At 39.6% G+C, this 27960-nt stretch overlaps 1 protein-coding gene across 1 annotated transcript; it reads right to left on the reverse strand.

Annotated features, from left to right (window-relative positions):
* Positions 1-6293: 6293 nt before the first annotated feature.
* Positions 6294-27478, reverse strand: LOC137175883 (NXPE family member 3-like). Its single transcript, XM_067581807.1, has 9 exons — positions 27341-27478; positions 25269-25349; positions 22301-22390; positions 20016-20164; positions 17812-18237; positions 12009-12304; positions 10158-10228; positions 9729-9935; positions 6294-9641 (listed from the first exon to the last, which is right to left on the reverse strand). The coding sequence occupies exons 4-9, from the start codon at positions 20136-20138 to the stop codon at positions 9088-9090; spliced, it is 1677 nt and encodes a 558-aa protein (XP_067437908.1). The 5' UTR covers positions 20139-20164; positions 22301-22390; positions 25269-25349; positions 27341-27478; the 3' UTR covers positions 6294-9087.
* Between the last annotated feature and the right edge of the window lie 482 nt (positions 27479-27960).

Raw genomic sequence — 27960 nt, forward strand, 5'->3', positions numbered from 1 at the left:
GAAGAACAAGATAACATTATTCGTGTCCTGACAACCAAAACTAATGAAATCAACGAAAGCGTAGATGACCTTAAACGCATGGTTAACAAAAATAGTATTGAGTATTGAGGGCCTTAAAAATCCATCGATCACTGCTTTCTTGAGGTATCTGATCTAAAACAAGAAAACGCCACACTGAAAAACAAGTGGCCTCAAGAGGAAAGTTCTTGAGACCGAACAAAAAGTTAATGAAACTGACAGATTCAGCAGAAGATGAAACCTGTGACTGGATGGCATCACAGAGAAAACAGACAAGAACATTCATTCAAAAGTGAAAGACATTTGCAGAACTGCACTTCCTGAGGCAGAGAAAAATTATGTTGTTGCTGCCATTGATGTTGTTCACCAACTTGGACATCCCAAGGAGCCGACCAGAGGCCAAAAGGTAACACTGCGCCCGGTAGTGACTGCCTTTCTGGTAGTGATAGCTTCATTTATTTAAAAAATAACTCAATAGATAAAAATGTTAGCTTTTTAATCCAACTGTTTATACTTTTTGGCAAATTCCACATACATAAAATGAAATATACCAACAGAAAACCAAACTTTACTTTATTTCTAATTGATATTAGCCTCTATAACAACTCTATAGTCAAGATGACAAATAGAAAAGCAGCAAAGACCCAAACAATATTTGAAACATAAAATTATCAACTGTATCACTTTATTAACCTGTGCCCCTTTATTTATTTATTTTCCTATGTATTATTTTGCTTTTAGTGAATGTAAAAAGCTTCTTGCACAATTCTTTTCCGAATGTTTTTTTAATGTCATAATTGAATTCCCTGGGATTCTGTGTCCTCTTTTTATTCTTTAGATTTGTTTATGTTGCTGTTGTTTGAGTTTGATTGTTATCAATAAAGTTGGAAGGAAAAAGAAGGGAGAATTGAAGATGAAATCTGGAAACTATCATTGGACCATTGTGACATCAATATTGCATTCTGGTTGTTGATTGGTTAGGGAGGACGTCCTCCCTTGGAGCATTTTACGTGTCTTGGCCAATCATAGAGTAGCAAGTACATTAAATTGATGTAAGAGATCCCGCTCTGAGGAGAACAGCAGGAACCCATCCTCCTCTGCCCCCCACTATACCCACTGCTCCCCACCACCACTTCACACAGACTGCCCTTTCTCCTCTTGCCCTGCAGGTGTCGCTGTTGAAGCATTTTCATCAGAATTTCAATCATGCATTTTTCCAAAGAAGAGAGAAAAAATATTTTATAAATGATACTGAGACTTGGTAATGGTTTGTTTCAATCAAATATTCTTTTTTATATTTTGATCTCCCTCCTGCCTCTCAAAAAATAGAAGAGGAGCGACCTCCTCTGCCTCTATGGACCAGCCTCCTCTTGAATATACAGTACAAACATATTTATGCACACACATACATAAATACACAGTATACATATAGTATGTATAGTACTATATATATGTGTGTGTGTATATATAGAGAAAGATAGATATAGATAGGTGTGTGTGCGTGCAAGTGGTAAGTACTGGTTTATATGTCTAATCCAAACATTGAATCAACAGTTGCAGTTACATTCAAATCATAGACTTAACCTGTTATTTCACTGCAGATACACACCCAGGTTGTGTCTGTCACTCAAATGTTTTTTGTTATACAGGTTTATTAACCAGGAAATAATTCCACAGTAGGTGTGGTGTGGGGGAACATCTTTGGCCTGAGGTGGCAGCCCATATGTGGAGTATTATACAGACAAAAATATTTTGTTAATTTATTTTCAGCTTTTGTATCACTAATAAATAACAAATAAATAATAAATAAATAAATAATAAATTACTACTAAATGACTGCAGTTGTAGGCTAAATTTACACTTAATTTATCTTAACAACAGATAAGATCTGTGAATCAGGATGTGTCAGCTGTATCAAAATCACCAGAATTTTTAGTTGTCTGTGGACATGTTTGTAAAAAAATATTTAGACTTTATTACATAATTGATTCATAAGCTCGGTTGGGTACTCAGCCCTTTGGGAGGCTGTAAATGTGTTTGTCTTTTGGACGCATAGTGGATGCTGAATATTTGCCAGGTGTAAACAAATATATTTAACAGTCAAATTCAAAGTCTGAGTTTCAGGTTCCAGGTTTTTTACTTTTATCTGAAAGAGTACAGCCATGATGAGAGAGAGATCTGATAATATATTTGATCTAATGTACTGTATGCTTGAATGTATCATTTAGGATAGAGTTAATTTAAGGAAGTGTTCTGCAGACATACAGCAAAGAGATGATATCATTTCTTTCACATGCAAATATTTTGACGCACATTTCAGGGTTGACATTGAAAAATCCAAATAGAGTGTGAGTGTAAGTACAGAAATGTGCCAGGAACAAACACAAAGAAGTGAGAGTTCCGTTCATTTCAGCTTTACTTCGCACTTTATTAAAATTAGGACACATATAAAAGTTATCACATACTTTAGTTTCCCATTGAGGGAGGGCTTAGTAAAGTAAAGGAAACATACAGTATATGAATATTCAAATACCATCTGGTTCACAAACAAACAAAAGAAAATGTGAGGTTATGTGTTATATTGGCAAACCTAGACATTGTGTTTACATAATTCTACAAAAATATGCTTCGCCAAAAACAATTTGTGGGAAATGTAATCACTTATAACGTAAGGAGGCAGGGTTTCTGCTGCAAGTTAAAGTAATTAAACTTGTTAAAACTCTGAAAATGGTTAGCAGCCACATTTAGTTTTCATGATGTGTATGAATTGAAATTTCAAATGTCAACAAATTTAATCTAAGCATACAAACATTTAATAAGCAACATTTAAGCATATCATGTGTCTTACCTCAGCAGAGATTCATTTTGAAGGAACACAGTAAATTCAGATTAATCCTGGAGTGTATCTTGCTGGTTTGCAGGGAAATCTGTTTTCTTTGCTTGACATCAGGTAATGATTCTTGTTGTTGCCTCTTTTTGAAAGTTGTCTCACTGGTTTTGATTTTCCTCAATTTGCCCTTCTGTCAGTTTGGTGTGGGCTGGCTTGCTCTGTACTCATGTGATTCAACAGGCCATTCAGATTTCTTGCCCCTTCTTACGTAACATGGGGCGAAGCTAGGATAAAATAAGCTAAGCTAAGGGCGAAAAATTCACCCGTATGGCAGGGCTGAACTGGGAGACAGAGCCACTGCTTGTCAACACATGCTCAAGTGAGCTCTGCAGGAGAGAGCCAGCCGAGGAGCAGACAAAGAGTCTGTTGTCACTGCTGCTGCAGCTGCTTCCTTGTCTTCTGGAGGAATAAAAACCTGATTCTGCTTTGATCCAGAGCAGTTTACCAGCGGGGGGACTTTGTTTTTTAAACTTTTGGGATTAAGTGGATTTATCTTCAATCTGGCTTCTCAGCCTAGCAGCAGCTAACACCAGAGTCACACACCACTTCAGCTGTTGTCATCAATTATAAACATCTTAGATGCTGGTGAGTTTATATGATTTTAATGTTACACAGTCTGTAGATATCAATGTGTATAAACAATAACAATGCTGTTGTATTTATTTGACGTTATTTTGAGTGTCGACGGAGCAGCTACAATGTTAGCGTAGCTCTGATTGATCTGAACTCCATTCAGTAAACTGATAGCATTTTAACAGTTGTTTGCTTTTTGTCATGTGGACAGACCGGACAAAGAAAGAAAGAATTCAGGCTTTTTACAAATCAACATCATGATGTAGTTATTTCGGCATCCTTTTTATCTGTTTATTGCAAATTTAATCACACTAAATCTAAGTTTATTTACACTCAAACTGGCCGTTCTGAGTTGGGTTGTTTAGACAGAATGAGAAGGCTGCAGTGGCGCTTGATCCTTTTGATATTTTGACCAAAATATGTCAGATACACTTTATTAAGGCCTTGGAAAAGGGGCATAATATTGCCTCTTTAAGTCCAAAACATGTAAAAGTTTTTTGTAGCCCTCAAATTTGTTTCAATCTTCACCACATTTTGCACTTGAAAAGTTTGGACTGACCCGCACAAAAATCATCTCTTTTGCTTTACTTTGAGATACTGTAACCACATTTTGTGCCCATGTTCATATGCTAGCTCTGAGGTTTGTGACTTACCACTAGAGGTTTTCTCGGGTCCACTCAGTTCTGAGGAACCAAGACCCATAGTTGCCAACCTTGAGACCTCAAAAATAGGGAGGATTTTGAAACCAAAGGGGGAGGAGGATTCTGAGGGGTTTTTTTGTTTACTTTGTTTCCTGCATTCTGGTGACTTTTTAAGAAAGAAAATTGCAAAATAATAAGTACACTGCAATAGCATTTTTATATTAAGTACTTTTAAGAATCTCAGGACAGAATACAGAATAATTTGCATGTTGGAACTCCCGTGAATCTCTGGCATGAACTAATATTCACCTCAACCCACTGCGGCTCCACTGTTGGTGGAGTACATGCTAACGTTAGCATCTTCAGAATCTATGACATCCCCTTAACCAGGGCAAATTGCGAGTCAATCACCCAACACTGCATCCGGTTCATTAAAAGAGGGACAAGTTACACTGCCCCTGCCAGTTTCTTGTGTTTAATTATTCGTTTTCATTCATTTGTGACATTGCAGCCAGGAGTGGTTGTAGCCGTTCTCCACCTTTTGCTTAGCCATTGCCGCATGAATGGCTTGGTTGCAATATGAATGGCAAAGTTTCGCTTATATACTTTCATCAGACCAAACTGAAAGCAGACACTTGGTCTTGTCTTAACTCCATCTACAAGTGTCTTGAGTACCCATGGCTTTCTTGCTGCTCTCTTGCTAGTAGCTTAGCTTGCTAACTGGCTAATTGCTGCTCCCTCGCTGATTTGGAACTGTTGCGCACAATTACGCATTTCCACTCATGCAGTTGTTGTATGTGGATTCAAAACACAATTGCATTTACACTTGTGTACAATGTGGTCACAATGCGTCCCTGACCACCGCCAGAAGTGGTCTGGCCGATCGGATCACAATCCATCCTCAGTGCATTTTGGGTGCATTTCCACCTGAACTTTCATGTGGTCAAGTGCTATCCGATTGCAATCCAATCACCCAAAACACATTTTAATGCAAGGTGTATAGGGGGCCTTGAGTTAAAGATTTAAAATTCTCTATTTGATTCAATACATTACATTAATTCTTAATTGTTGTATAATATGATTCATATTAATCTTTGTATACTTTGATTCACGTAATGTTTGACTGGCAGGTGTATGTTACTCCAACTCTGAAGGATAATATGGTAGGTAATTATTATTGATCTTATGATCAATAAGAGGGGACCTATGAAGGAATTTTCATATATATAATATTCCTCTATTGATACATTACTTCTTAGACCCAGAAGATAGAGAGAGCAGCCAGCTGTCTGTCCTTCTCTGGGTCAGGCCAACCTCTCCTTGTGGCTGTTCTCATGAACCAGTGTAGGAACCAGATCGGCTCGGCCTTCCAGATCGTTTACAGACACATTATGATTGGCTGCGTGTTGTTAAGAGTATATTATTGGCTGTACAATGGAAAGTGTACGGATGCCATGTGTTTGAGCCGCAGAGTACCATTTAAATGGGCAAATTTTAATTGTGCGATTGTTTGTGTAGAGAGTGTGTTCACTAGTACTGTACTGTATGAATACTATACATATACTGTACACTATATACTATATGTGTGTGTGTGTGTGTGTGTGTGTGTGTGTGTGTGTGTGTATATGCTGTGCATAAATGTCTTGCTGCAGTCTGGGACTAATATTTATTTGAACAAATATCAATGCCAATATTTACATCTAAAAAATACATATTTCTATAGATATAGATATCTTAATAATACAATACCAGATAGATATTCTTAATGTAGTGTTTAATATGTTTCATATATTTAATGTAGACACTGTCCCATCTGTACACAAGATGTTTTATTTTTTTAATTATTTAATTCTGTGCTGGGCATAAATGTACTGCTGCAGTCTAGGACATGGACTGCTCCATTATTAGAAAAAGTACAACAACAATTCCATGTACAATCCACAAATGGAATTCAGTAAGGCAAAAATGCTGCAAAACTGTGACAAATCAGTTTGATCTGTCTTGATGGAGGAAACCTCAGTTGTGTCTCCAGCATTCAAATCGCCTACCAACTGACTCTTAATACAGTATCTCTAGATCCTAGAACCATGTATTCGTCACAAAGCATCACAGCATGGACGTTACAGTTCAGTGCATGCACTCGTACAAAGAATACACTATGACCAAAATAATTACAGACAAAATAGTTTAATAATCGACTTACTCAGACATGCAGTACAATAATTCTGGAGCACGAGTTCCACCTGGAACGTTCTGACAGCACACCAATTAGCTGTAGCATGGATGTATGCTAGAACCCGAAAAACAGATAAATTCCCCATGACAAGACATTAGCTAACTCCAAACAAACACAGCTCATGATATTTTAGCCAGTTAACCTTAGCTAACATAGCTAATGTTAGCTAACAAACAAAGACCACAAGAACATCAGCATTACTGTGCAGAACAAACAGCTAGGACCCTGAGCCGATCTGGCAAGCCAAGCCATTCTGGTATCTACACTGGCGCTAAAGTAAACAATCTTACAGCAAGGTATCTGTTATGACTTAAGCCAAGGCTGCAAGGTCTCTGTTATGTTATGACTTGAGCCAAGGCTGTTGCTGAAACCAGTCTTCATCTGGACATGATGAGGAGATAATAAGGCATTGCTCACAAAACTTCCTTCAGAATTTGGGTAACATTTCAGTGTTAACTTCATGCATTGGAGTTATATATCCTAGGGTCTTCTCAATCAATCAACTGTCAATAAATTATTTTTCTCAAGACATCGAAGGTCTCAAGGTATTTTTGAATTACCCACCTCCAAGATTTCCATCACAAGTAACAGTGAGTTCACTTCACAGTGACTTAATCTTCAAACTACTATTACATAAATGCAACTTAAGAAAAATACTCTATATTCCATATGGTTGTTCCAGTTGTTTTTTACATATATGTCTTGTATACATAACATAAAAAATAAAGAAAAATGCAACAACTAAGAAATTACATTTCCCCATATTCCATCAACCCACAACCAGTAACATAACCCAAGAAACATTTCATACAATATCCATAATTCTGTCAACAACAACATCTTGTTTAAATTATATGTAATGTACATGTATTGCATCGATACTCTGATAAGCTCTGATAATTCTATGTTTCTGCTGTTTCTTGGAGCTGAGAAACACATTCATGTCGCTTGAGTAAAATGTTCATAAATATGTGGCTGTTGAGATAAAGTTAGATATTATTTAATATTATGGCTGTTATTATACATTCCTGAAAAGTTTATCCACTTGTAGTTTTATTCTTACTTGAGTAATTGTCAACTAAAAGAAAAATCCCACCATGCTGGTTAATATCAGTTTATGGTGCATAAACCATCCCATGAGTCATTTTGAGTCAAATTTACTTGTTTTGTTAAAGTTTCTGTCAGAAAGAATGAACCCTTGGCTGCGTGGCTGCTCACTAAGCTACAATTAGCTGAAATAGTGCAGGCTAGACTTTGTCTGCTGGTACAGAAATAGGATACAGCCTATTTTGACCTTTTGAACCATGTCTGCAAATATCAATACTCCTCAGTTCTTAAGGAACCATGCATGTAAAAGCTTGGGCAGAGTTTAAGAGAGTATTAGGGCCTTAATAAAGAGGGACAAATATTAATTTTTTATTGGGATAATGTGTTATTTAATTTGACTGAAATGTTATTATGTCTAACAAATCTATTCAATTAGAATCTTGTTGTAAACATTGGATGGTTCTTGAATATTCATGTTTATCTGTGTTTTCCTCATCATACCAAAAACAAATTTGAGTCCAACTGCAATTTCCTAAATGATTATTGCATTTTATTTATTTATTTTATTTTTTGCCTTTCTGTTTGCACAATGTTTTTTATCTGCATTTATTCATTTCCACATTTTTAGTGCTTATTGCTTTTGCATTATTTAATTAATGTGTATGCACTGTATTTGTATATATACATTATGGGAGCCAGCAGCCAATTAGCTTAGCATAAAGGCTGGGAATGGGAGTGAAGTTAACTTGGATCCTTCCAAAGGTAACAAAATTGGCCAGCCAGAACTTCTAAAGTGCATTAATTGACAGAGCCAGGCTAGCTGTTTCCCCCTGTTTCCATTCTCTATGCTAAGCTAAGCTAACCTTCTCCTGGCTCAAAATTCATATTGAAAGGACAGATAGAGTGGTATCGATCTTCTTATCTAACGCTTGACAAGAAAGTGAGTAAGTGCTTTTCCCAAAATGTCAAACTACTTGTTAAAGTAACTGTTAATTTTGGAACCTAATTTTTGTTTTGTCTTAGTCTTTTGACGAAAATGTATATTACTTTTCGTGAAATTTTAGTCTTTGGATTTGTTTGTTTTAGTCTAGTTTTTGTCAGTGACAATTTAGTCAAATTTTTATTTTATGTCTTCAAAGCATTTTGAGCATAGGTGTCAATTGGGGTATGGCAAGTATGGCAGCTGCCATACCTTGGAATGTTTTTTTTTTTGTTGTTGTTGTCTTTTTGGGGGGTTTTTTGTTTTGCTTTTTAATAGACTAAAAATAAGAAACTAATTTCACTTGTATTGCCTTAAAATTGATCATTTGCGCCCAACAAATCTTCCCTGGGTAAATAAAGATAAATGGATTTTTCACGAAATGTAATGATGTCACCACAACATCTGAAATGCAGTCAAGTGGGGCAGTGTTGCAACCTGTTGCTCTTGAGCAGCTGCCTAGCCAGGCGGTGAACACTACAACCAAGCCTACAGCAACATAATGAATGCTTTTCTTCCTGTTCTGTTTCTCTTTTTTCGAGGCATTTTGCGAGGCATTGCTCTGTCAACTTCCCTGGTTAAAAATAGAAAAATGGTAGAAAAATATCAGGTGCATTTCAGCACCTGGCAGAAACACAGAGACAATGTGTAAACTGAACACAAGTACTTGAATTCACACTCCATTCTCACAACAAACACACATCTAGCCGCCATTTTGGGGACACATGTAGGACAAGAGGACGTTGATCATATTCTTAATAATGGGAGGTTGTGGATGTAGGTTGTGCGGCAAGTGGTGGGCCAAGGCCATCTCCCAGGCATCCAGCAGACGAACATTCAGTCCTCTGAACATGGCCCTGAGCACCTTGTCACGCTGCAGTGAGTACCAGTCACTGTTGGTCAGCGACATATCAAGCGTCAAAGCTTTGAAGTTTGCAGTCCGGATGACAACCACCGTACCTGGAGCCCTGTCCAGTAGCCGCACCACAGCCCTGCGGATGCTCTGCAGCCGCCGGATGTACACCTCGATGGGGAAAGTGCTGAAGTGAGACCAGATGCCAAGAACGACAACAGTGTTAATGCCTCCCACTAAGCTGTCTATTTCATTGGCAATGTAGCGCAGGTCATGGGTTGGGACATTGACAAAACGGATAGGGGGACCGTGGCACCGGTATGTCACCAAAATGTTGTTTGCATGGTCTAAGGCCATGAACGGTCCAACGTGCCTCAGGTTGTGCAGGTTAAACTCCTTGAGATCTAAAAGTATTAAAGAGGGAACACAATTAGGACACATTGATTATGTTCATACTGCAGCTTAAACTGAGATTTCTGTTTATTAACTACCTGGTAGTGCTGCAGTGAGGTATTCAAACCACTGCCTGATGGTAGAGTCTCCATACAGGTGGACGGCCTTGCCTTTCAGACACTGACTAATGGCAGGGGATGTGCTGAACTGGCGGACTGGGGTGCCACCTAAGGCTTGCCACGTATCCTGATAGTAATAGCCAGAGGGTCCAGATCTCACACTTCTGCTCATTACCTCTGGTTGACCTGAGAAGAAGTTAAGGCATTATAGCTGGCATTATTGTATATTTTTCCTATTGTCAACAAATCCCATTAAAAGACTGAAACCAACAAAGCGCTAGTAAAGGTAATGGTAGGTTGTTTGCAAATGTTTCTTTGCGATTGTTTTTACATTTAATTGTCTCTGGCACATTTAAGTTTGAATTATTGTTACAGGCAGAGGTTGAATTAGAGAAAATTCTGCTTTACCTTTAATTTTTGGCAACACGTTGACATTGGCTGATCCTGATGCCTTAATGGAGACTTTCATGTTGACACCACTGAAGAATAAAACATGCATAATAAATTATCCATATGTAGCAGGCAGCTGTTTCCAGCAAAAAAGCATTGATAAACCAATTGTACATTTGCCTAGCACCTTTTAAATATATATATATATATATATATATATATATATATATATATATATATATATATATATGTATATAGACACTCTAAATAACTTCAAATGTTGCTCTGTATAAATTGCAAGTGTTTGCTGACAAGTACATCATGTGAACAAGGTTTAGAAATGTAATAACAAAACTGTTTTGTTTTTCTTCTCATGTAGAGACTAATGTATTTTGCTAAAGTGGCCCAGTACATGCAGAGATGCTGCTTTGGTGTCACAAAATAAGAAACTGAAAAAGCACATCTTTACATTTTTTAAAAGACCATATCCTAAATACATTGTAAAAATGTGAATTAGAATATAAATGAATAACACTACACAGTATTTTTCTTAATTTCATTTCTTTTCATTTATTTATTTTTAAGGACAACACACATTAAACTAGAATATTTGCATTTTCTGAAGAAAATGCGTGTGAGAGCTTTTAGCTGCTACTGCTGCAAGCTGCTGCTCTAGCAGCATTTTTTTTTTAAATCTTGTACAGCCACCCACAAATGAAATTGTATCAAATGCTACAGACTTGTTCAGCATCCCCAATTTTGCTGAATTTGTTTACCATGGAATATTACATTTAAGAGATATGAAAGTTAATTAGTATGGTGGTGAACTTGGAGAACTTGTGTACCAAGTTTAATTTTATTAAAGACAACAGAAATGTAGAAATACCATGTTGTGAAATTACAGTAGTGCCCCCTGTGGGTAGAATTGTATCAAATGTTACACACTTGTGCAGTGCGGCTATATGTGCCACATTCCCAAATTTGGTTGCAATCCAATTTAGCATTGAAGAGTTACAGCCTGTTAAGGGCATCAGGTCATGCCTTTGAAAGTTTGGTAACCGATTACAAACAGTAAGTGATACCCAAAAACGAACTCATACGTTTTGTTCAGGGTCATTTAAATATGGTATGTACCAAGTTTGGTGAAGATTAGAAGAAATATGTGCCAAAGGAAGCAAAAGAAGTGTCTACCAAAAAATCAAAAATGGCCAAAAATCTTTCTGGGCGCAAATAGGCGTGGCTTATATTCGAGTCAGCTATTGGCTATTCGAGTCAGCTTCATCCAAGGAACACACGGCAAATATTGCCTCAAAGTTCATGAGTTAGTCAAAACATAAAACATGTAATAACTGACCACATGGTGGCGCTATGGGTACCATGTTTTAATATGTTAAGCATTTCCACATGGCACACCTGTCCATGAAGTATGAATACTTCAGCATTTTTAGTTTTTGAGATATCAAATTCAAAATATTCCTCCCATAGACTTTCCATTATAATGTTTAATAAAAATGATATAAAATCACTGAAACATGTTACAATAAAGAAAAGTAACAGTTTACATCTCCTTAAGAAGATGTACGTTTTGACACTGAAACGAAGCTTGCATGACAAACAGTACAGAAGTAGAGAGAGGCCAAAAAACAGCAAAATAATGAAAGAAAGCGAACATAACTGTGAGAGCTGGAGCTCTCACACCATGAACATAAACTAAAGCGAATCAGGTTGATTTTTTGATTTGTGTCATTTTAGATTGAAAACACCTTTAGATTTACCAGCTTACACACTCCTGAGATTTCCACCAAGGAGATACATATGTATTTATTAGAAGTCAAACAAAATGCCAGTCCCGTTTCTCTGTCCCTTCACCTTTTAAAGAGCATTTCCTCCTTGGCCTTGAGGTTTTGATTGAATCCTCCTGTGGAGTGGCTGATCCTGGCATCACAGCTCAGATTCTTTGGCTTGTAGCAGAACCACGGCTCGCCTGTATTGATGTCAGTGTAGTTGCACAGTGGCTGCTGGGTCGGACGCAGGCAGACATTACAGGTGGTAGTTTCAGAGACTGAGCCTGAGCGGAAGACACTCTTGAAATAAACTCTATCCGGCTGTTCTCTGGTTAACCTTTGCAGCACCATGAAAGCCTCACTGGGGTGAACCAGTGTCACCTGATAGGACATGAGAACCACAGTTCAAATTTCGTACACATTGCTTGAAACTGTCATAGCAGTAAAGACAAATAAAGTGAACACTACTTAAAGTTACACATTTCGTTTCAGGTGTAAAACAGATTGATCTCCAGATACCCATGTCCGGAGAACTAACCATTCACTAACCCCTCCCCCAAGCAGCGATTGTCCAATCATAAGCCCCTTTCACACATGCAGTCTGTCCCTGTTTGGGAACATTTCCTGCATGGCGTCATGTGTTAATGGGAGCAGGGATCAATATTCTGGGAAATCTGAACTGCAAGCACATAAAGGGTTACGTCCATCTGATGAAAGATGCTTTCACATGGAGGTTATTTACATAACCCCGGTTCTCTGAGTAATATGAGTGAGATGTCTCACTATGGGATGCATGCCTCGCTGCAGACCTCAGAAGCATTAATCTCATTACGCCAATCCTGATTGGCTGGTGAACATGTTCGTCCGCACCAGGTAGTGCCACCTACCTTAAATAGCTGCTGCAGACGACACAGTCTCATTCAAGATAAGCACCTCTTCTCACTCGCCCAAGCAAGAAGGGTTGTCTGGTGAGACATCCCACTCATATTACTCAGAGAACCGGGGTTATGTAAATAACCTAAAGTTCTCTGTCATAATATTCGTTTCGATGTCTCACTATGGGATGTGGTAGCTCCTGTATTGCCAGACAAGCTTATCTAGTGTCCACCAACCCACAGGGAGAGCCGCTCTGTTCCAGCTAGGACTCCAGAACTGCGCGTGCTACACATGGGGCGGAGACGTCCAGCATATAGACAAAAGTGAGAGGAGAAGACCAGCTTGCCGCAGCACAAATATCCTGAACAGAACAGTAACCTTAGTAACAGGTTTTCCTTTATGAGGATTAGCCCAGGAGACAAACAGCTGATCGCTCTTCCTGAAACCCCCGGTCCTATCCATGTAAGTGCGCACCGCACGAACCGGACATAACACACGCCACCGCTGCTCTCCAGGAGGGGCAGCAAAAGCCACAAGTTCGATAGGAGAACATGAACCAACCACCTTGGGCACAAAGGTGGGGTTTGGCCTCAGAGTCATCCTTACATCACCCGGGGCGAACTGAGCAGACAAGGGATGCACCGAAAGCGCATGGATGTCGCTAACCCGTTTAGCCGAAGCCAGCGCCAGTAGCAACATTGTCTTGAAGGACAGGTGTTTCAGGTCCGCTTCCTCCAGTGGTTCAAACAGAGGACCCTTAAGCCCCTCCAGAACCGCAGCTAAATCCCACGGAGGCAACAACGGTCGAGAGACGGGGAGAAGCCTGCACGCTCCCTTCATAAAACGGCAAACCAGCGGGTGTTGGCTCGCTGTTCATCCCCCAAATCCGACATGACAGGCGGCGATGGCTGCCAAATACACTTTAATCGTGGAAAAGGCTTTTCGCTTGTCAATCAGGTTCTGCAAGAATGACAATATCACTCCCATCGACACTGAAAAGAAATGTGTCCCTCTGTGAGACACCATTCCTCAAACACTCTCCACTTACAGCCATACAGAGACCTGGTGGAGGAGGCTCTAGCGTTTTGGATAGTGGCAATCACTGTCTGTGGGCCCCCCCCACAGCGGTCAGATTGAACCACTCACGGGCCAGGCCCACAGCACGAGGCGCTCTGTGTGTGGGTGAAACACCGTCCCCCCTCCCTGCGACAGCAGATCCCTGCGCGGCGGGAGTTGCCAAGGCTAAGCGCGCAGCAACCAATAAATCTCCACTAGCCAATGCATCTCAGGCCAGTGCGGAGCTATCAGAAACAGCGCGTGGCCGTGTTCCCTCACTCTGGACAGAGTGGGGGGTATCAGAGCCAGTGGAGGGAACGCGTAAAGAAGCTCGTGCGGCCAGGTGTGCGCTAGTGCGTCTACGCCCAGGGGAGCATCCATGCTGCGCAGGGAGAAGAACAGCGCACACTGCGCGTTTCCTCTTGACGCGAACAGATCCATCGCAGCGCGCCCCTGGACAGCAGGTCGGCACCCATGTTCAGGGCCCCCAGAACGTGCGTCGCTCTCAGGGAGAGGAGACGCTCACTGCTCCAGAGGATCAGTTTGCATGCCAGCGTGTGTAACTGATGGGTGCGCAACCCCCCTTGATGATTGATATACGGCATTGTCGTCGTATTGTCCGTCCTCACCAAGACATGGTGACCGGCGAGAGACGGGAGGAAGCTCCAGAAAATTTATGTGAGACCGTTGGAGACCAGCGCTCCAACATCCTCTCACAGACCGGCCCTCATGTATTCTGCCCCAGCCTGACAGACTCGCATCTGTAGTGACCACTTTCCTGGACAGGACGGAGCCCATGGGCCTCCCCCGGGTCAGGAAAGACGGGGCTCGCCAGTGACGCAGCGCTCTGACGCACTCTGATGTGACCAACACTCTCTGAGCGCCGTGACGCCCGGGATCTAGCCTGAGGGAAGCCACCCAATACTGGAAATCCCTCATGTGGAGGCGGCCAAGATGGACTACGAGAATGGCAGACGCCAACAACCCAAGTAATTGAAGACATAATCTGAATTGAACAGATCTGTGTGGACGAAAAAACGCAAGGCACGTCCTGAGAGGCGAGCTGTGAAAGACACTGATATCCCAGAAAGATTACGCTCTGTGCCAGAGACAGCATGCTCTTCTCCGCATTTACCACGAAACCCAAGTCGGATAGGTGTCGTATGAGAGTACGAGTGTGCGCCCTGGCTTCCTGCTCCGATTGTGCTAACAGCAGCCAATCGTCCAGGTACGTGGCCAGGCAGATGCCTTGCCACCTCAGCAGGGCTATTGCCTGACTCTCCCTGAGCCTGGGAATGCACTATGCCGGAGAACCGAGGGGGAACGACGGCAAATTGAAGCCTGTATCCCTGCGAAATCATTCTTTCGAAGGAGCTGCAGCCGGAGCCAGGGCTTTTCTGGGCCAGCTGGTCCCGGCCTCCTGTCTGGGTGACAGAGAAGGGGCTGGCTGAGGTTTTGGCCGTTTAAGGATTTTAAACTGTGGAACCTGGGAAGCAGCCTGAGCGAAGGTTTTTCGCTGCACAGGTGGAGAGGGAACCGGGGCCTTCCGAGGGAGGGAAAGCTGGAGAGCTTCATCCTCCTTCTTCTTGGCTTCACACTGCTGCTGCATTGAAGCTAGCGCAGAGCTGAAGATACCCTCAGGGACGATGGGCATGTCCAGGATATCGTCCTTCTCTCTGTCTGACAGGTTGGTGAGGTTTAGCCACCACGCTCGTTCCTGTAGGACCATTGTTCCCATCGCTCTTCCCGTGGCCTGGACCACGCAGCGCTGGATACGGAGACACAGGTCGGTAATAACCGGTATCTCCTCCCACGTAGCTGGGTCCTGTGTCCGCGCAAAATCCTCGCATATCTCCGCCTGGTATGCCGTGAGCAGATTGAGCGCTCTGGCCGAAAGCGCTGCCGCCTTCTCAGTCAGGGCTGACTGAAACCGGTCAGACTTAGACGGCAGTGCAGGGCTCCTGGAGGACCTCGTTGACAGCCGGGGATGAAGGTGGGCAGCAAGAGAGCCTCCATCGGAGGCATACGCAGCAGACCCCGGCTCTCCATCACCTCACAGTCAAGGGATGAGGCACCGGGTATCGAGCTCCTGCTGCTGTGAGGGCGGTCCTTCCATGAACGCGCGACCTCATCCAGCAGCTCCGGAAAGACGGGGAGAAGTTGCTTTGTCGCACTCTTGGCCAAGAGCAACTTCTTCTCGGGATCTGGTGGTCTCCGCTACGACAGCAGGCCAGGGGATGGCCAGTCGGTCTGCAGCACGTTTGCACACGTCCAGCAAGTCCGAGCTGGGGAGAGGAGAAGCTGGAATGCTAATACTCGACAAGCTCAAGCTGCCATGGTGAGGAGCCGAGAAACGATGACCAAGCCGTGGAGGGCAAGGAAAACACCGAATCCGATCTGGTGTGATCGGAGAGAGAAGCAAATCTAAAGCTAGCTAGCACCCGGCGACAGAAGCTAAATAAGATCCGTCTGTGGACAGTTAAGCTAGCTAGCTCCTGACGCAAGATATGCTCCAAATGAGAAGAGGTGTTTGAAAGAGACTGTGTTGTCCGCAGCAGCGATTTAAGGTAGGTGGCACTACCTGATGCGGACGAACACGTTCACCAGCCAATCAGGATTGGCGTAATGAGATTAATGCTTCTGAGGTCTGCAGTGAGGCATGAGAAAAGAAACAAACCAAGTGAAAAACGGCACAAGGAACTGACACCTGAAGAGCTTAAAATGATGGAAGAGAAAGAAAGAGAAGGATGAGATTAATACAAAAAAGGCAACAAAATGGACAGTTAATATACTGAGCGATTTCTCTACCAAAAACAAAAGAACACTGATTTGGAGACAAACTCTGCAGTTATGCTTAATGACACCTTACCTCAATTTTATGCCTCAGTTCAGGCTGTCAGTGAGTAAAGTGTGGCAAGTTGTCATGACAACAGTAAGCTCTTCCTTCACAACCTTTCGATTTTTAGTGCAAAGCTTTCACCAAAAATTTGCGAATGCTTTTATTTTATATTATTGGCAAATGACCATGGTATAAGTGGGATACTCAACTTATAAGTGTGCATTTAACAGTTTTAAGGCATTACGCCTCCACATTGTGCCTTAAAACCGTTTAATGCACACCTAGTCATTGATTATCCCTTATGTAATTCATATCAGTTGGTCCAGAGTATGGCACAACATCAAGCTGGCATACAGAAATCCTAATCCCAATCGTCAAATGATATATATAATTTTAATGAGGACGCACCTAAAAAGGCTTACTAGGGTCTCATTAAATCATTCTCATAAATGCTCAAATTTCCCTGAACTCAAGGTACACAGGTATGATGTGGAAGTGCACAAAGGCTGACAGATTTTGGCAGTCAATGACATCTGCCCAAACAAGTATTGTCAATAAAAATGTCCTTTCTCCTGTTTGTTAGATGACAACGCAGGTTTAGATCCATCTGTTTCCCATTGCTGTATTTATGTTAGTTGGTTAATATTAATAGTAACCACTCACTGGAAGAAATCTATTTCTCAATATGTCAATGGTATTTATTACTCTTGGACATACTAAGTTTAAAATTTCCACTGCCACATTAAATGATGCCAAACGGGATAATACTTTTCTAGATAGTGCTAGAGACCAGATCAAATTTTTGATTGCTGAATTGGTTTAGCACTTCTCAATCCTATGCTAGCAATCGAATCTGGACTATGGTAGAGTGGTTATCTTGATTTTGATAAGAATGATTGACAGCATACAAATAATCCAACCACTGTATGAAATAAAGGACCCACTGTTTTGAAAATTACTAAGTATATTAAGTAGTATTATTGCAAACTGCATATGTGCTGTGTGAGAACAATAAGTTGACAGGCCTAGCAACAGTAACTGAGGGGGGTGGGGCTTAGCTAACAGTAAATTAGAAGATTGACACGATCACATTTAACATCATAGTTTTTAGCATCACCTCAACCTGTGCGCTTCCCTCCAAGAGTAAAGAAAATACAGCAGAGTAGGAGCCATTGAAATGATCCAGCACTTGCCCAGCCACACCTGCACCAAGTGCTCGGTTTCGCAGACGGGCAAGTAAGACGTCTCCCCCAGACTTCTTAGGACGGCCCTTGAAGTCATACATTTTGATCAGAACTTCCAGCTGATCCCCTACATGCCACTGTCGTCCACCCTTCTCTGGGAGAATAGTGAAGGTGCTGTGGGCAGGATCGGTGGTCTGCTCCAGGGAAAGAGGATCTGGCAGGGATGGAGTTTCAGGCCAAGCAATGGAGTCTAATAGGATACGTTCCTCCAGAGCATCTTCAGGGGACAGTGGCTGGAAGCTGCAGAAGCGGTGTTGTAGGTGAGGTCTTGGAGCAGGGAAGGTGGTGATCGCTTTATGCTGAAAGTGGCAGGGGGGTCAAGAGAGTGATGTGACAAAGATATGTAAACAAATTTATAATGTAAGACAAATAAACTAAATAAAACAAAAGGAAGATTTTTCCTGCCCCATATCAGAAAATCACTGAATATTTTTAGGGGTTGATGAAAGAAGTTGATCTGACAAAGATATGTAAACAAATTTATAATGTAAGACAAATAAACTAAATAAAACAAAAGGAAGATTTTTCCTGCCCCATATCAGAAAATCACTGAATATTTTTAGGGGTTGATGAAAGAAGTTGATCAAATACTGATCAACTTCTTTCATCAACGATAATGGCAACATGAAAAAGGGTAAAGAAGGAAAACTAAAGTCAGAATATCCTTACAGTCCATTTTAGTAATTACTGTAGCAATAATTTAAATATTACTTTTCATATTGCTTGTCTACAGTTACACAGGTTGATGAATTTAAGGTGCGCTATTTATCAGAGAGCATTTTTCCTCCTTTTTTAAAAAAATAATTCTTGATGAATTTTCGAATGAGGACAATGTTACAATTTGATAATGATGTTAATATTTAACACAACTTAAGTGTTGATACTAGTTATTCAGGTGGAAACCTAAAGTACTTTTGTGTTTCCTCTTCATATAAATCTCAAAAGTGAAGGTACAAATATAATGTTAAATTGGTCTAATACTGGTACAATACTCTTTCTATGCATTGGGTTTTCATTGAGGAATTATTTGTTTCCACTCCAGGATGTTGCAAAACAAAACAAACATTTCTGCACTGAACTCATGAAAAGACCAAACCCAACAATGAATTGATCCTACTAACAAGTATTGTCTGTGTAGCAAAGGCCTGATATATGTGGATTGTTCCTCTGTGCCATAGAGCTCAATTGTTGCCCAGAAACGATTAAAAACACATCAGTGAGCCAAACTGTGCACTGGGTGACATTTTATTAAAATTTACATGGGCATTGTTGTTTATTTTGAGTCAATACCACATACACTGTTCTGCTGTCATAAATACCCAGTAGAGCAGCAAATCTATAATTATCTATGGTTGAGAATAGTCCCCAACAAATTTTCAACTGATTGACTAACATTGGCTAAAAACTACAGTAGCCAACTGTTTCAATAAATTACTTGGCTTTTAAAGAAAATGAAACAATAGTAGTTTTTCAATCGGCTGGGTTCTTATGCTTTAGCCACCATGATGATACACGGTTCCACTACACCCTCACAGCAGGGGCTAGCTGTGCCACTTTGGTCCTGCATACTACCATGGCGGCAACCCCCACCAACAGAGCCATGTCATCAGCACCTGACTGGCTCAAACGTTTGTTGTTATATGCCAGCACCGATAGAGAAGGGCATTTAAGAGTCACAGCATCAGCCTTAGCTCAACATGACTACCCTCCATAAAGGAAAAAAAGCAGTTCATATTTTTTTTTACCTGTTTAGGGAATGTATTGAGAGATGGACTAACACATTGTTGGTTTTGGTCTTTTCAAGGGATTTACTGATGATAAGAAAAATATAGATGAAAATAGTAATAAAGTTAAAATATATACACGTATAATTATTTGAGGGAGTGTCTGCTGTCAGCCAAATGCATGATTGTTAGCAAAAGAACCATTTTCCTCAAATTGCATTTGTTTAGAAATATTGATGAAGAACTTTACTGTTATCCAAACCCACACTGCATATGAAAACAATATCCTGAAATCTGACTATTTCAAACGGGGTCCACCCTTCAAGCAGTCCCACTCAAGACCTAATTCTCACCTCCAGAAAGTCCATGTTAAAAAGCAAATAGATAAAGACAAACACAGCCAGGAAAAGGAAGATGGCACCATACTTCAGACAGCAAAAGCTGACCACTGTTTCTCTACAAGCTCTGGCCTTCATGATTGATGATCAGTCTTCATCTGTGGCTGTAAAACAAAGAAACAGTGTTAATTGACACCTGAATGATCTCTATGCAAAATGTGGTATGTTTGCCTTTTAGTCATTTCTACTAAACTTAATCCAGTCACCCAGGACATTCCTCTGATTGATCAACCATCAACCGAGGCCATAACCAAAGTCAGCAGCGTCACTCCCCTTGCAGTTTAACATGAGGATTCATCCACAGGTGGCCCCAGGCCCGGACTGGCAATCGGGAGCACTGGGACTTTTCCCGGTGGCCTGGCCTGCTAAATGGCACCGCAGGCCACAGATTTTTTCATTTATTTATTTTTTGACCCTGAACACAACACTGCCCTGCGCACTGTCACAGCCAGGCGGTAGAAGAAGAGAGAGAGAGAGACTAGCTGACAGTTACACGTTTAGTTTGGCAGCAAGTGCATTTATTGCAGCTACATGACTTAGCCGCAAGATGGACGGTGGAAAAAAGAGGAAGGGTGGAGCAAAGAGGGAAAGAGAGAGAAAAAGAAAGGTAAATAAACGTGCTAGCTGGCTAACATAGCTAATGTTACTGATGCGTCATCATCGTACCCTGTCAATGTTAAAGCTGGCAAGAAACCGGATGATCAATAATAAAAGTAGTAGTTCCCTTTTTTTAATGTCTTCAAAAACATTGATGGCATAATTGGCATATCTAGTCTAAATAATGTGGTCAATATTATTTGAAAATTCATTTGTTTTGGTGAAAATTTCAGCCAGTGAGTTAATACTTTGAGCTCATAATTTAAATTTAGAGACAACACAATGTCTTCTGTCACACTATTCAGGCTAATGTAATTGGTTGAAACTTAAATATCTATGTTATATAATGTTTGTGTTTGTTAAAGGGCGATTTTAACCTTTGATGGGTAGCATATATCAGTAAACTGAGTCGGGTATTGTGCTCTTGCTTTGTTCTTTGAATAGGTGGAGAGAGTTGTTAACTGTATTATATTGGTACATTAGACGATATGCAGTGCTGTGCTATTGCTTTTTTTTTTTTTTAGAAGGTGGAGAGAGCAGCATTGGTGCCACACTACTTCAGAGCAACCTGCAGTTACAAGACATGTTAGAAAAATCAAATGTATACAGTTTAGGGTAATTTTATGAAAAAAAATAGTTTTAAACAGGTGTACTCAAACTTCTGATGGGTGTATATCAGTAAACTGACTAGGGTATTGTACTCTTGCTCTGTTCTTTGAATAGGTGGAGAGAGTGGTTAACTATTATAATGGTACATTAAAAATATAGCATGCTCTTGTTTTTTTTCTTTTTGAAGGTGAAGAGTGTAGCATTGGTGCTACAGTAGTCGTATTACTGTTGTCTCCCTTCTAAATGATATGTACCTTTGGTTTTATTTGAGGTTCATAACAGTACATTGTACTGAGCAGTTGTTGGTTCATTAGTTTGTTATTCACATGCACAAAAATTCAACAGAATGCGGGAAATCAAGTCTTTGTAACTAAAATTTTCCTAGTGGGGACCCTCCAGCTACTGGCTAGATAAGCCCCTGCTTTCGACCAGCAGCAGAGGAAGGAGGACAGGAGGAATGCCTGATTTTTATTTTTTTCAAGGGAAATATTGAATTTATATAGTAAATTTGCTGATGGAAACAATAGAAACTGTAGAACTGCTGTAGAAACAATATTTTGTCATATTTAAAATGTAAATCTATTCTAATCCAGTTCTGAATATATTCTTTTTTAAAATAATAATTCACAAACCCCCAATTCTTTAGTAATGAAAAAGAACCAATAAGAGTATTGATAAATACTTGTATTTCTTCCTCCTGGAGGTTCATTCATTCCACTAATGCGGTCAGCAAAGCAACACATCAGATCATTATCAGATCATTTTAACACCCGCTGACATAAACGTGATGAAAACTGTTGGTTACATCACCTTTAGATGCTGAAAATAAGCTGAATCAAGCTGTCGAGTGAAAGTGAAATTAACCAGCAGCTTCAACCAGGAAACCAACCAGAAGAGGAACAAACATGTAACACACAGCAGGAGGTTTTTAAGGTTTGCTGATTCACAAACAGTCTCAACTCTCTGTATTCATGTTTAACCTGAAGTGTTCTTTAAAGAAATCTGATCACAGAACAGCAGCTCTGAATTAATACCTCTAAAAAGGTAGGAAGAGGAGAGGACAGACTGGTGTACCACGGCCGGGGAACCACACACCCACTGGTAGAGTGCTGGGAGTATCCTACCTGTGAAAAGGGATAAAAAAATAAACCATAACCAATAATTCAAATAAAAACACAATGCTATCAAACCATACCACTATCAACAGTGACAGGACTCCCAGTACACAGACCACACCTGTGAATAACTGCTATGAATCATAGCAAAACAATACAAAAATAACCATAAGAGCACTGTTACAAATTAGGTGCAACATAAAGATGAATTTGCAATAGTCTAGATAAATATATTATGTACCTTGTACCAGGTATCTTTTTTTACAGCTTGTCATCCTACAATAAAAGTTGAAGCAGACCCACTTAATTATTATTCAATTATAAATACAAAATCTCATTGTGTTTGCACATATGTATATATATATATATATATATATATATATATATATATATATATGGCAGAGAGGACTTCCTGTGATTTCCCATAAAATAAAAGCCGTTTTATTTCTTTAAGCTCTTCCTGTTTAGAAAAGACAAACCTGAAAGTGTTCTTTTCTTCTAAATGTTATGATTTTATGTTAAATGCAAAGAATTAATAACAGATAATAAATAATCTTGTACATATATATTTACTAAGATAACAGCTATAGCTAAAGTTAATAGTTCTGACATTATATTGCCAATGAATAGTTTGCTGCAAAGAGCTTAACCTTATTCTTTTAGTAAGGTTGTGAGCGTGACTTGTCTTGTTAAGTAAAGCACAATCATGAGCTGTTTGAGGTGATTTGTGGCATGTTTGTCTATTCATGCCCTCTGGATCCATTGTGAGATTTACACATGCCTAAATGTTGAAAATCCATTATAAGCTGGTCAAATTGCCAAATAATTATCTATAGGTTTTTAATGAGGACAGGAGATTTTATCCCCTGTTTTGGTGTTAAACTAACTGCATGTTCTGCTCACTTCTCATGCCTGTGGGAGAACAATGAGGAGTGAGAGTACACTTGGCTATGTGGGTATTCCACGGATCTGGATAGAGCACAGACAGCCACAATTTGGGGAGAAATGATGATAGCTTTACAATAAAAAGGAGTTATTCAGTAGCATCATTTGGTATGTCTACTTACATGTACTCTTACTTATATGGTTTAACTATATAAGTAATATAAACTATATATAGTTTAACCACTCATTGTTTGTTATTTTTTCAGTATTAAACTCTTGATGACATGTGGAAACAAACTGGTTTCACCAACTGGTGCTCCTTAATCTTGCATCCCAAATTGACAGTAACCAAAAACTGTAATCCCATGTACTAGATTTGTATCAACTTTTCAGATGACTTGGGAATGGATGAAGAGGCTGTGGACCTTGGTAGCTCTAGGAGAGAATTTTTACGATTGCTCATTGAAGCCCTGGCACTGTAACCAATGTTTGAAGGAAGAGAAACTCGGCTTTGGACAGTTCAGGTATATGCTTTATTTTTGGTTCCAGTGTATTGATTTTTTTTACAATATCCCTTGTTCCCAGCCCAAGTCTTGTGCCATCCACTTTATCCTGTGTTTTGTCTTCAGCTTTAAAAGAAGATTGACATTTTATCGCTGGCCGGGCCATTGCCACATCTTGTCCATGGTGGTCCTCCACCAGGATTCACTGCACCAACAATGTATTCTCGTGCAGTTGGTGGCATTTCCTCAATAAAGCCTGTCTTGGAAGACATCGTTGATACAGACCTCTATGAGAAGGTTAAAAAGGTAAATACATTATAATATACACTCAGTAGCCAGTTTATTAGATCTACCTCGCTAAAACTAATGTAGTCTAATCCAACAGTCCTTCAATAAATTCTACCTTCATGAAGGTTTTAATGTTCAATTTTTGTTGAAACTGTTTTAGGGAGGTGTTGATTCAACTGCATGATCATTTATGATAACCAAAACACTTCTCAGTATAGGTCAATCCAGTTCTACAACACCAAAACCTGCAGACTCCAAAATGATCATACAGTTGAATCAACTTCTTCCTAAAACAGTTAAAACTGTGAGGTGCTGTTTTCTAGCAGTAAAACACTTGTCAAAGGGAAGCTGTAGATTTATCACACATACTGTTTGTATTCTTGGTTGCTCAACTATGCTTTTGTTTATTGTTTCTCTCTTTCTATTGTGTGGTGCTTTTAGGTGTCCGAATGTACGTCTTTGGATGACCTGATAAATACCACTGAACCACTGCAAGATTACCTGGCAAATGCTGGGTGTCTGAGGCCACTGAAATGCATTAAAGACAGAGATCTGCTGGTTCAAGATATTGTCGTGTTTCAGGTGGTCCAGAGTCTGCAGGGCATTTGAAAGGTTTGTGTAACACTATTGTTCAGAAACCAAATAAGTAAAATTTTTGTTACGTGGATGATAAGTGATATTTTCTACCATTTCCTCTGCACAAATACAAGAACGAAACATTTGAACATGTACTGTATGTTCTTAATTAAAAGCCACTTTATATCTGTATAAACTAGGCCTACAAGTGTCATGTAAGAATAACAATGAAAAACAACTCAGGCTGTAAGCAACTTATTACTATCTGTAAAGTATCCTGTAAAATAAGCTATTTGCACACATTACAACTATATTTTCACCATTGAGACTTATTACACATACAAAAACATTTTAAACACAACAATAAATTCAGTGTAGTTTTTCTCCTGGTTTTCTAGCTTTTATTCTACGTTGGTGAAGCAAGTCATCCCTTTCCCCCCGCAAGCCTAACAATATATGATTATCAAGCCAATTTGAAACAGACATTTTTGTCTTCATATGTGTCTCTTTTTTATAGATTTAGGGAGGGGCTGAAGACCATTGGTGCTCTGAATGCAATCAAAGTGCATTCAGACAGTTTTAGACCCTTAATGTATCTTAAACTATCCCCACTCATTGCTGACTTAATGGATCACCTTTTCCACATCCAGCTGTCTGCAGTGGGAAGCAACAAGGGAGGGGCAGAGGAACGTGTTGTTCCATTCTGGAGGGATTACCTGCAGGATGTTAAAGGTAAATATTACTGCTAGATACGGCACTGCCTAAGTCATGTTTACAAAGTGTACAAATATTGGGCTAGGAGAAAAGACTTGCACTACTACTGTATCATTATTGTGAGAGGATGCATCAAAATGATTTGGGTTTTTACCTAAACTTTGCTTTAGCTCCACCATCTGGCCAATTTGTCAACTTCCGCTTCCATATTTGGCCTCTATTCCCTTCTTTCCTTTTTGTTTTTTTTTTCCATTTATTGTTTCTTTTTATGTCTTACTCATCTTCCCTTCTTCTGTCTTCTTAACTCTTTGCTTCCTTTCTTTTTACAGTCCCCTATAGAGTTGACTGTCTGTCCATTATATACATTTTAAATAATTTTATATGCTATCTTTATAGTTCTCTTAACTTTTTCTTGTTTTTTTCTTTCACTCCTTCTCTCCTCACATACTTTTCATCTGTCACTTTCCTTTCTGTCTTTTGGAGCTTTCTATATGGTACTTTTAACTTTCTGGTATAATTGCTGTAAATTCTCATTGCTCTCTTTGGTGTTTTCTTGCTTGTTTTTCTGTGTGTTAGTGAAAGTGGGATTTCAGGGAGAGTATGAACTTTGCATTAGGTAACACACAGGCTTTTGGTAGAGAATAATGTGGGAAACGTATGTTTGTTTCAAGTACCCTGTTGATGATGTTTCAGTTAGACAGGCTTAATATGTCAAACTATGAACATGCAAGCTTCTTTTTTTTCTTTTTTTTTGTTGAAAGATTAGCCATTTGCAGAAAATATCTTGCATTTGATGCAAACTGTTACAGGTTGAAAAAAACCTTTACCTTTTTCAGTGATAAGCCAGGACTTTAGTTTTTTTTCTGTCAGATTCCTTTTTCGATCAACTAAAACTTTGAATATATCTGACTAGAACTGAGTAGTTGGGAGATTATTTTTATTTATTTTTGTTTTTTTAGGAAAATTTCAAATGTTAGTTACATTATTCAGTCTCTTGTGAGGCAAATTGTTTAGCGCTTTGCATAAAAGCACTATATAAATGCATTTATCTGACACAAAACAACCCACAGTGTTCTAGTGCTTAAGCAGCTTTGTTACTGTTCACTAAGAAAATTTACCAGGCCTAAAAATAATTGTATGCCATGGTTACCATCATCACTCAATGGATCTACTGTCTCTCGAATTCTGTTCATAACTTTGATTAACATTAAAGTCATTTACAGAAACAACAATAATAACAACATACATGCACACACAATAAATTAAAATGACAGTGCACCTTTTACATTATTAATATACACTTTATAACATCAATATGTGCACTTTAATACAAAAGCTAGAATGGATTCCTTACAATAGAAAAGATGTGTCATTTAATTCCATGCTCTAAATGGCCATTGTTTTTGTTTTTTTAACAAGGGAATATACAATACAATTAAAGCTGGCTTGTCCCAGTCATTAAGCATGATTGAACAGTCTTTACCTATTAAATGGCTGATATTACTACACTCTACTTCACATATTTGAACATAAAATCACCCAATAATAACACCCAACTGAATAGCCTACTCACAGCAACCTACCCACAGCAAAGGAGATTAGAACCTCCCCCTGCATGATATGATACTTCAATATCGATCTAGATTACTACAAAGTGCTACGATGCCAAGTGGCTCATACCAGCTTACACATAGTTGATGCAACCCAGTCTATCTTTTTATGGTGATAGCTTTAGTCATTATTACTGGTATTGGTCAGTGAAATTTCAGCACAATGCCTTACGTCCTAGGAAGGAGCAGCTACTAGATAGCTAGCTACTGGCTTGCCATTCAGTCTCATATCCTTCACTCTGTAACATTATCTGAGTCTAGCAGCTATTATAGTATTATTATCTAGCATTAGCTTTATTGCTACTTAGCTAGCTAGTTACTACAAACGAAACGTCTAACGTCTCACACAGAATGGCATTTAATGTTAACATAAGACGTCACACCTCTAGCTTTCTTTTCGCCTCATCTTTTCACTGTTTTCTTCCTTGCGCACCTGAAGGTTTGGACCTTTTCATTATGAAATAAAATGTGGATATCTGCCTCTTGACATCTCTTCACGGACTTGGGCTGTGATGGGCATCAAATAGTATCCCACACTCTCTTTCAGGTGCAGGACAGGTGAAAAATTACCCTTCTCTGGAAACTGGAAGAACTACAAGTATGCTGGCTGATTTGTACGTTTACTAACAAATTTTAAGGCACGTCTCTAATGGGAATTGTACTTTTTAAATACATTGATATATTCCCCATGATTAGAAATTCATGGTTCAAAGGGCAATATTTCAAAGCATGACCTTAGCAACTCTATAAGAAGAGATTGTTTTCCTGTTTTTGGTGTGACTGTATCCATGTATACACTGTGCCAAAGGCTTCTCTGAGCTCAGATATTGATGATTAATAAACTTCATATATTCAAGTAAGATTCAGCTGGAGCTTGTGGAGTTTCTTCAGCTTTATTTTTCATCAATGTATTATTCAACAATTATTCAACAACTACAAGATTTTCCCTATCAGTAGCTGAGACAAAGAGACCAGGCAGGTTGATGAGGGGATAGCGATATGC

This window comes from Thunnus thynnus, chromosome 23 (assembly GCF_963924715.1).
Source record: "Thunnus thynnus chromosome 23, fThuThy2.1, whole genome shotgun sequence".
Taxonomy (NCBI): Eukaryota; Metazoa; Chordata; class Actinopteri; order Scombriformes; family Scombridae; genus Thunnus; species Thunnus thynnus.

Excerpts from the sequence above, each read along its gene's own strand:
- LOC137175883 (XM_067581807.1), bottom strand. The coding sequence starts at position 20,138 with ATGAAGGCCAGAGCTTGTAGAGAAACAGTGGTCAGCTTTTGCTGTCTG. Across the intron at positions 10,229-12,008 it reads GAGGAAATGCTCTTTAAAAG|TGGTGTCAACATGAAAGTCT; the intron begins GTGAAGGGACAG and ends TTTATTCTTCAG. Across the intron at positions 9,936-10,157 it reads CGTGTTGCCAAAAATTAAAG|GTCAACCAGAGGTAATGAGC; the intron begins GTAAAGCAGAAT and ends ACTTCTTCTCAG.